Source organism: Miscanthus floridulus, chromosome 11, assembly GCF_019320115.1.
Source record: "Miscanthus floridulus cultivar M001 chromosome 11, ASM1932011v1, whole genome shotgun sequence".
In the NCBI taxonomy this organism is placed as follows: domain Eukaryota; kingdom Viridiplantae; phylum Streptophyta; class Magnoliopsida; order Poales; family Poaceae; genus Miscanthus; species Miscanthus floridulus.
In genome coordinates, this window is record NC_089590.1 from 55,285,823 (window position 1) to 55,296,198 (window position 10,376).

A 10,376-nucleotide genomic window follows, 5' to 3' on the forward strand; every position below is an offset into this window, starting at 1 on the left:
CAGAGTGTCGAAGAATCAACCCATAGAGAGCACTTGATCCTTGCGCAGATCAAGGGGGAGCTACAACCTTGCGCGGGTGCTCCAACGAGGACTAGTGGGGAGTGGCGACTCTCCGATACCTTGGTAAAACATCACCGCGTTCCTCCTTCTCTCTTTACTTTAAGCATTTACATTTGAGCAATTCAATTCTTGTCTTTACATACTTAGAATTGCCCTGCTAGAGTATGATTGAAACTTAGGATGTTAAACTTTTATGCGGTAGAACATTAGAAATACTTTCTAGGCACAAGAGGTGAAGTGGGCTAAGTGTAGGGTTTAATTATTGCAAAGAATTTTAGAATTAGCCCAATTCACCTCCTCTTGGGCATCTTGATCCTTTCACGATGCTAGCTGCAGCTAGCCGTTCATAGTCAAAACTCCTCAACTTGGAGGACCAGTCAGGAGTTAGGACCAAGCTCGGCATCAAGGACTGAAATTAGCTACTTCCTTAGCATAACATCAACACCTTGACGAACAATATCAAGAGCTGCCAACACCTACATTAAGTTGGCCAAAGATTAGTTTGAATACACTTAGACATCACAAGGCTATGACAAATGAAGCATCAAATATAAGGATGGACCAAAATTGTGGCAAATAATTTTACAAAAGAAAATAATTAGCAATCTTCATTGTCACAATCTAAACAAAGAATGTGAACCTCTGTGATAACCACGTGCTTGCGGCACTTGCTTATGATGGTTGTTTGTCCAGTTAAAGTGCAAATAAATTTCATTCATAAAACCAATGTCAACTATTTTAATTTTTTTCATCTAATTTAACTAAATAAAAGAACCAAAATGAGTACTAATGTGCCCTGCATATTTCATCCCAAACAAGCATAAAGGAACACAGAACTGTTTGCAACAATCCAAAACTCCAAGTTTATATGCAGCTGACAGCGAAGTAGATGAGTTACCCAGGACAGGCAAGATTTGCTTGCAGACATCAAGGAAGGGCTTGGTTAGAATGACCCTGTTCTCCTTCCTTGACATGCTCCATCCCTTCTAAAGAGGGGATGAACATCGTCTCTGCCATCTATGAACCTGAAAGAATCAACAAATATATCAACCAATCATCACAACCAAGGGCAGACCCGGTAAAGAACATGGTGTACACATGTACACCCAATAATTTTTGAAAAAAAATCATATTCATTAGGAAAATACATATATAAACTTTAATTAGATCAGATCCAAATAGTGTTCGAGTGCTCGCTGCTCGGATTTAGACAGAAGGAAGGGAAGAGAAGGGGTGCGAATACCTGGTGGGCGTTGGCAAGCAGTATATCACAAATACTTATATTATGAATATGCAACACAACCATGAGATATCCTTCAAAGGAAAGCTCAAAAACACGTTTACATGATAATAATTGTAAGCCAATGCAGAAAATTTGAGCCACATCCAAGTCCTTTGCAGCCCTGAGCTCTTGACCCTTGTGTTCTAATGGCGTAAACCCAAGTCGTCAACCAAATAAAATCAATTTAGTTTAAATTCTGTATTATTTTAGTCTGGGTAATACTTATTGTTTGACAAATATCTAAGTGACCAATGTCACAACATCATTGGTTTAGTAATCAGATGTTGAGTCCTCGCTGGTGTGCTGAGTATATTCTAAGGTTTGTTACCAACTTGTATTGGTCCATCACAAAGCCATTAATAGGACTCGCTTACTGGATTGGCTAACTTCAGAATAATCAAAGCAAATCACAATTACCAAAAAAAAACACAAAGAAAAGCATGAAATGTGGTTCAGCACTGGTTTGCTACCACTACTTTTCTAAAATCGACTCTTTGCTCCATCAGAACATGAAACACACCTAATATAAAGTAAAAGGTTTATCAATTTTTTGTTCCATATAACATTATTATTCCATAACTTGCCATAGACACAAAATATTAGACTTGCTACCTTAAATGTCTATCCACAGCCACTACCCTGAAATAACCATCAACAATTATTGGCATCAGTCTACGAGAGAAAGAAGGTTGAGCCATCTTTAGATAATATTTGAAAGTTTATTACCAAAAATTCACAAGTGCTAAACAAGATAAGCATATCATACTACTTGCATAGAGTACTGTATAACCTTTTTTATGGCTAATGACATGAATTAAGAACAAAATGAAAAATGCCATGAACTCAATAGATAGCAGTCATATGGAAATTTTCTGGGCATGTGGCGCCTTTGATAATGCCCGTGAGATTAGGGGATACCAAGAACAAATTAGTGGTTGTCCATGAAACAAATACCAGGGGACAGATCAGTGGTTATGCGTGGGAACTGATTATTGGCACACATGCTGCTGCATTCCTGATTAAAACAAGCAATAGCACACATCACCTTTGCGTAATACAGAATTGCAGTTCGATCAATTCTTTCCTGTGATGTGCTGCTGCTATGGTGATTGGCGACTGAGACACCATCTATCAGGTCGCTGAGTCCCTAGTTGACCAGGGCGACGAGCATGGGCGTTGTTCCGTGGTGATGTGATAATACAATAGATTCCTGAAAAATAACAACAGATTCCATTCAATTATATGCTTACAGATGACATATCCACAAATCCCTAAGCCTTTACAGTTCAATCTTCCTTCTTCTCTAATGATGTCCAAACCCTAACACTGAGAATGAGATTTGGGAATTGGGAGAAAGTAGTGGAATGCAGAAGAACAAGCACTCATGAGAGGCCAGTAGGCCACAGGGCACCACGACCCTGCTGGACTGGCCGTCGGCCAGTGCAGTGGTGCCGATGGACGGGCGCCTTGCGGGGGCGGTCGGCACCTCCTCGCTCCTCGCTTCCGTGGGGGCGGTGGCGAACGGGAGGGTGAGCCGGAGGGTGCCGCCCCGTGCGGCGCGGAGGGCGGCCAGAGGGAGGCACGGAGGGAGTCCCGGTGGGGGAGGGCAGCGGGGCCGGGCGTCGGCGTCGTGCGTGAAGAGGGCGTGCGTGGTGCGAGGATGAGATCCTTGCTCCTCGTGTCTCACTCGACGGCGGCAGGCGACGGTGGTTCCTGCGAAGGGCGTGGTGCGGATAGTGACTTTACGAGGCCGACGGTAGTCGCGACTTCGAGAGGGCGTGGGCACGGATAGCAGGCATGCGATTGATTGACTTATTGATTCCTGCGTTGTTTGAACGATTTGCTTCCACTTTTACTGGAGGAATTGTCGCACGGGGGAGGGAGGGACGCGCGAGCGTCGTCGTCGCATGGGGCAGACCGACGCCGCGTTCCCATATCGTCGCGCGACGCGGAACGCACGGACGGGAGGGAAGAGCGACCCCAAAAAAAAAAGTCGCACCAAACAATTGTCTTACTTTTGTTCTTTTTAGTTATATGTAGGAGATACACCGTCGCCATCGCCGGCTATACCCTGGCGCAGAAATGCAACAAATGCATAAGCAGATAAGCGCCTCCACGGCGGAAACAAGGAAGACAAGTCACAATGAGCAGAGGCTCCATAAGAGAGCGATCTTTACAAGGCCAGGAATGAACACACATCTGAGTATCTTAAGCAGTGACTGGAGATTAATCAAAGAGGTAATGGCATTTGAATTGGTACATAAATCAGAACAAAACAAAAGGAACAGCGTGCACGATGTGATCCCAGCCTAAAAATTTGACCAAACAGCCAATAATAGTAGATGTGGACACCCAGGGCGCCTTTCTGGCCACCAATCCTTCCCCCATTTCTCTCCAAGGATAGGCCATGTCTAAGCACACTTTTGTTGCGAAATCTCGCCATGATTTCCAGTTAGTGCTAGGCTATGACACGACCAGGTGTTTTGGTGGACCATTTCTTTGCATGTCCAATGTCCCCATAGCTGCATAGATTTGCAATAATGCAGATGATTCTTTGAATACAAGGAAACAAAAAGGCATCTTATCAATTTGTGCGCGGTACATGGTTCAGTCAACCGTAAGTTACCTCTTTTCATATGCAGCCATTCATTTAGTTATGGCTTTAGATGAGAAGCACTTGACGGCAAGTTCAAATAAACACACGACTACCTCAACTGTGCAGTTCGATAAAGAAATCATGAGCCAAAACTAAGGCTTCAGCCTGTAGCTTTGCGCTTCAGAGGGAGGACAGAGGATACTGAGTACTGACTGGTGAGTATCATTAACCAATGCCCATGGCATGAATCGCTTATGTACATAGACTATGCCAGTAATTCGTCCAAACAGGAAATAATGCAGAAGTCAGAACTAAACCCCAGATAGCAGTCAACCAGACACCAGCAAACCCACAGAAACCAGAGGTATCACCGTATCAGAACCGTAGAAACCTTTCATTTTGGTTCTTCAGTTTATACTTTATATAAACAGAAAGGGGCTAGGACCACACAAAGTGCAGACAATATGATGCTGTCAATGACTGTCAAATGGAGGGGTACGATACTGTGATTACAATTACTCTGCTTGCCACTTTTTTGGACAAGACAGATTGTTAAGATTCACCTTGCTCAACTCATTAGCAGCGAGTCACAATTGTCACTTTTAATATAATCAGATTAATACTCCCTCTATTCCAAATTGTAAGTCGTTTTGGCTTTTCTAGATTCATAAGCTTTACTATGCACCTAGAAAAGCCAAAACAACTTACAATTTGGAATAGAGGGAGTAGAATATATGAACGTAGGGAACAGACAAACAAAAAATAAACAAGATGAGTTGTAATCTAACCAGATTGAAAGGAGACTTCACTTGCTATTGTTCAAAATCTTCAGAAAATCAAGTATGCCTTTTTCATTCATCCTTAATGTTTACAGGTACTCGTCACAGATTGACTGAAAGCACTATTGACAAAGGCCTACAACTTTGTTAAGGGCCACTGGTGCACAAAATGCTAGTGTCATCTGGCCCTCATTGCCAATGCTGCTAATCATGAAACGTACAACTTGTACTCACTACTTCTGTCAGGAAATGCTATGGCGTTGTAAAATGCTACTGTAATCCAGCATATGTTGGACAAACAAGTCCTTGGTCCACTGCGAACAATGAGCTTATGCTCTGCTTCCTAGCAAGCTCAAGCTTTTGCATCATCTGCCGCAGCCATTCGCTCATCTTCAGTGGTAAGTCCCTCAATCAGGGAGATATATGTGCTGTCATCTGGGGTGATGCCCTTCCCCACCATCTCTTTCAACAGGTTCTCAGCGTCATCTCCCTGTCCATTCTTGCACAACCCCTGTATAAGCGCATTATATGTCAAAAGTGTTGGATTGAACCCCTTATCCAACATCTCATCCCGGACTCTCAAAGCGTCCTTTATGTCACCCTTCATGCTATAGCCGCTGATCAGCGTGTTATAGGTGACAAGGTCTGGCTGGATACCCCTCTTTGTCATCTCATCAATGAGCCTGCGAGCTTCATCAAGCCGCCCAAGCAAGCAAAACCCCCTCATCAGTGTATTGTATGTCACATCATCCGGGGGGATCCTCTTCTTCTCCATCTCTGCCGTGATCTCATATGCTCTTTCCATATCTCCACCTGTGCAGTGGCTATTGATCAGAGCATTGTACATGACAACATCAGGCCTGATGCCCTTCTTCACAGCCACTTTAAATAACCTATCCGTCTCTTGAACTTGCCCTTTCCTGGAGAAAGCATATATCAACGACGTGTAGGTCACTGCAGTTGCACGCACCCCTTTCCGAGACATCACCTCAAACAACTCCAATGCTTTCTTCTCATTGCCCTCTTTGCAATACCCATTGATTAGTATGTTATAAGTGAACACGTCTGGGTAAAGACCATTCCTCTGCATCTCCTCAAGCACAGCATAAGCATCTGATGCACGTCCAACCATGAACAACGCGTGCACAAGTAAATTGTATGTAGCAACCGTCATGGCAACCCCCCGCTGTACCATATCCTCCCGGTATTGCAGAGCCACATCCAGTTTGCCCCTGTCACAGTAGCCACCGATCAATGCGTTGTACATCACCGCAGATGGCGCCACCTCTCCCTTAGTCAGCATTTCGTCGAACACCTTGGCGGCGTCCTCTGTTCGACCGATCTTGCACCACCCAGAGATCAGCGTGGCATAGGTGTACTTGTCGGGAGCAATCCCTCCGCGCTCCCGCATCTCGCGCATGACCTCCAGAGCCGCCTGGACACGGCCGCGCGCGCAGAACCCGGCTATGACGGTGTTGTAGGTGACGGCGTTGGGGCGGGGCATCTGGCGGAGCAGCTCGAGCGCGCACACGGGCTTCCCCGTGGCGCAGAGGTGGCGGAGCATGATGTTGAAGGTGGTGGTGCAGAGCGGCAGGCGGAGGCGGTAGATGTCGGCGAAGAGGGCGAAGGCCGGGGCGGAGGGGAGGGAGGAGAGCAGCGGGTGGAGCGAGGCGACGGGGATGGGGACGGAGAGAGACTTGAGCCGCGCGTAGAGGCGGAGGGAGGTGGCGTGGGGGCGCGCGGCGGCGGAGGCGGTGAGGAGGAGGTGCGGCAGCGACGGGGACGCGGCGAGGTGCGGGAGAACGGAAAGCGGGCACAGGGCACGGTCCGCGGAAAGCGCCGACTTGAAGAGCGCGAGCGCAGCGGCCGGCGTCGGAGACGCGCGGGCAGCAGTCGCCACGGCGGCGGGGGAGGTGGGCGGCGCCATGGAGGCGGAGTGGAGAGCCTCTAGCGACTAACGGAGTAACGGGCGCGCCGTAGGGGCCGGACCGTCGGAGTCGGACGTCACGCACGTTGGGCTCGGGCGCCCGTGTTCGATTGCTTTCTTTATAATGGTTGTTTTGAGCTTTTTTTTCAGCTGGAATTTTTTTTATAATAAATTAGTTGAAATAGTGTTTTTTTTTCAACGAATTAAACTGGACCTAGACGACGGCTCGTCTAAACAAAGATCTTTTTTTAGACGAAAAAGATACGGGGCTTTTTTTTTTCTTGTTTTGGGAAAAAATAGGAGTCCGACATAGCAAAATACACATAACAGTCTAGATTAAAAAAAACAGTAATGCTGTACGATCCGTCGGACGGCGCCATTAGTGGTCCGCGACGCTGGCCAAACTATCCAACAGACTCACACCGTGTTTCTAAAAAAAAGTTATGGAATACTCCGTTCTCACTTTTCCGCTATGCCCTACCGCAATGTTGATGTGCTCCATCGTGGCCGCGCTCGCACTGCCCCGACGTACTCCACCACAGCTCTCTCCACCATGCCCGCCTGGCCGTCATCCTTCCTCTCCACCGCGCCTCCGCCCCGTCGTGACCTTCTAGAGCGCGCCACCTCTGCTGGTCGGGCCGCTCTCTCCCGTGCGCATCGAGCTGGTGGTGCTAGTGCGCCGCCACTCGCCACCAGCTCGCACCCCGAGGACGCAATCGACCGGCTCCGGCCTCCTCTCCCTATGTTGCAAATATATGTTTTCAAGTGTTTCAGATGTTTCAGAGGTGCGTTGCAAGAGTTTTATATGGATGTTGTAAAAGTAGATCGGGATGTTGCATATGTTGCAAGTGTTTCAGAGGCATGTTGCAAGTGTTTCGAATGCATATTGCAAGTGTTTGTTCGAAATGTTTTCATCTGTTTTAGACGTATGTTACAAGCGTTTCGATCTGGATGTTGCATATGTTTCACACATATATGTCACAAGAGTATGTTCAAAATGTTTCAGCCGTTTCAATCTTATATTGCAATAAGTGTTTTCATGTTGCAAGTTGCAAGTGTTTTATCTAGATGTTCCATATGTTTCACACACATATTTCAAGTGTATGTTCCAGATGTTTTATCTGCTTTAGACGTATGTTGCATCTAAATGTTTCATATTTCAAAGGTACAGAGTCATGGAGCACAGCCCCGGCGCGGGGGATGGGGTGTGGTGAGCTGGGGCCAGCGGATGAGGTGTGCTGGGGGCCGACGGTCGAAGTGCGTGGCGCACCTGGGGGCGTGCGGATGGGGCGCGCTTGTCCAGTCGTCCTCATCCCGGCTCGTGGGTCCTGCCCGTGCGGAGAGAGGAGGGGTTCATGGGGAAGGAGCGCGCGGGGGCGGTGACGGGCGTGGAGAGGAGGCGCGATGTCCGAACTCGCAGAGAGAGGAGGGGGTAAGGAGGAAGGAGCAGTGAGCGCAGTGTTTCCGTGGGCGTGCGTGATGGAGGAGACGCGGGCGTTCAAACGCGCGCTTCTGTCCGGACGCTAGTATCTCCTAAAACACACACACACAGAACAGTCATAATCTCATAACTAAACGATGGACTGTACTGTAGACTGGCCAACTCACCTGGTCTGACCCTGATTTTTGATAGACTCAAATTGTGCTTATGATTTTCTTGATGAGTGCCACACTAGTCATAATCCACTATGAGTGCCACACTAGTCATAATCCACTGCAGAAAGGTACAACATCTATTCTTATTATTAATTTTTTTGCGAAGAACATCTATTCTTATTAGGATTTATGAAAGAATATTTATATCTCACAGATGATAAATCAAGCATAGACTTGTTACAGAAAAACGGTAAGTATACAGGCAACGAGCGTACCGGAAGGATGATCAATAGAACATCACCTCGGCGACTACCGTGCTGCTTGGTAGTGAATAGACCCTACTGGTTGTGTTTTTCATCTTCCTAGTATAAAGGTATGTAGCTGTATTGTGTGATTGAGAAAAATAAGGCCATCAAACCACTAACACAAAAAAATTGATCATTAGTTGATTCAATCCCCTCACGACCATCTTTGATTTTGGCTTTTCCCAAATTTCTCCCTTTTCTAGGTTTTCCTAATTTTCTGGAATCCGCGTGAAAGGCTCAATATTTTTTAATAATCCATGAACGGTGGAAAGGTACAACATCCATTCTTGTTATGATTCATGAAATAATGTTTATTTTTCATAAATGATAAATTCATTTATTGACTTTTTGATGAAAAAGGGTATATATATGTGTGACAGTTCTTACTACAATTATGACCAAAAGAACATGACCTTGCTCGCTGCCCTGCAACTTGGTAGTGAATAGTGTGTGTGTGTGTGAGTGTGTGTTTTGAATTTTGTGAGAGAGAGAGAGAGTGTGTGTGTGTTTGTTTGTGTGTGTGCGTTTGTGTTTGTGTGTACTTATTTTGTCATCATCCTAGTATAAATACATGCACCTCTCCTGCGTGTTTGAGAAAAATGATTCTTTCAAACTACTGAGAAAAATATATAGAGCAGACATAGACTCATAAACAAATAGTGGAATAATGAAGCTATTGCCTTGTCGTTTGGTCCAATAAAAAATGTAGAAATCATGTCATTATAATGGTGTAATTTGGACCAATTTTTACTTATCTCAACATCTCATTCGACCAAGGGGACACCCATGGACCCCATTGGCATGCAATTTTGGAGCTGCGGACTTTTCCCAATCATTGCCACATTATGTCCATTATGATCGAGCAAACAAAGGGCAGTGTCACTACTAGTGCCCACCTAAAAGAAAGAATCAAACCGTGCAATCCATTGCCCGCCTAAGAGTTGAGATAGGGAGTTGTTGGAGATAGGTTTTTTTTCAATCTTGCTAAAAAAATCTAGATTGTGAGTGGGTTTGGAAAACTCTTGGAGATGCTCTTACTACTGTTTATGTTGAACCAACCTAGATCTAGGAAACGCCTCTTCACACCCATTAAGCCTATCAAAAAATGTGAATCCCCAACTCTTTTACAGGCTTCTCCTAATGTTTTATTTCCTAAGTATTTATTTTGTATAAGAGATCTTGCCACGTACCATCTTCATTACAAAGTTTGAACAACCATTTGCTTAACAAACATTTTGTTCTGTAAGTCTAAGTTTAGAATTCATATTCCTCCTTGCTCCTTTGGCTAACAAAGAATATTCCATTTAACTAATCTATACTTCTTTTTATGTTGTTCATTTTACCAGAACAGTCTTGATCTAAAATAATCTATATTTTTAGTACTCCTCTTGGGACCTCATAAAAAGATAGCATGAAGAGAGGTAGGCTAGATAGAACTGAGTTGCTCTCCTAGAGACAATTTTTTTTCTTTCCGACTGCTGAACCTTTTTTTATTCTATTTTCAATCTCTTCCCAGTCCTTATTATTTAACTCTCTGATGTGCATAGGGTTCCTAAATAGCAAAAAGGAAATGAGACAACTTGCAGCCAAACAATTGTGAGTATTATGCCTCACATTCTTTGGCTTGATCGAAGCAAAATTTTTTACTTTTATCCCGATGATTGTTCAAAGGTGCAAAGAAGTAATTTCGTATTCCTTGCCCGGTCAAAATCATGGTGTATAAAAATAACAGTATCATCATCGTAAGATAGATAGACCATTTTCTACCTGATGAGGCATTGCCCCGTTCACCTGTATATTAGTGATCTTGTTAGTGGCGACCTCGAGCTGC

At 45.0% G+C, this 10,376-nt stretch overlaps 1 protein-coding gene across 2 annotated transcripts; it reads right to left on the minus strand.

The window, feature by feature from the left end:
• Positions 1–981: 981 nt before the first annotated feature.
• LOC136493399 (pentatricopeptide repeat-containing protein At2g15630, mitochondrial-like) lies at positions 982–6,720 on the minus strand. Of its 2 annotated transcripts, XM_066489482.1 has the most exons (3): positions 4,727–6,720; positions 2,388–2,552; positions 982–1,085 (listed from the first exon to the last, which is right to left on the minus strand). In XM_066489482.1, exon 1 carries the CDS (start codon positions 6,642–6,644, stop codon positions 5,070–5,072), a length of 1,575 nt encoding a protein of 524 aa, XP_066345579.1. In that variant the 5' UTR covers positions 6,645–6,720; the 3' UTR covers positions 982–1,085; positions 2,388–2,552; positions 4,727–5,069. The 2 variants fall into 2 exon arrangements, with proteins under 2 accessions (XP_066345579.1, XP_066345578.1); XM_066489481.1 differs by lacking the exons at positions 982–1,085; positions 2,388–2,552 and adding an exon at positions 3,546–3,864.
• Between the last annotated feature and the right edge of the window lie 3,656 nt (positions 6,721–10,376).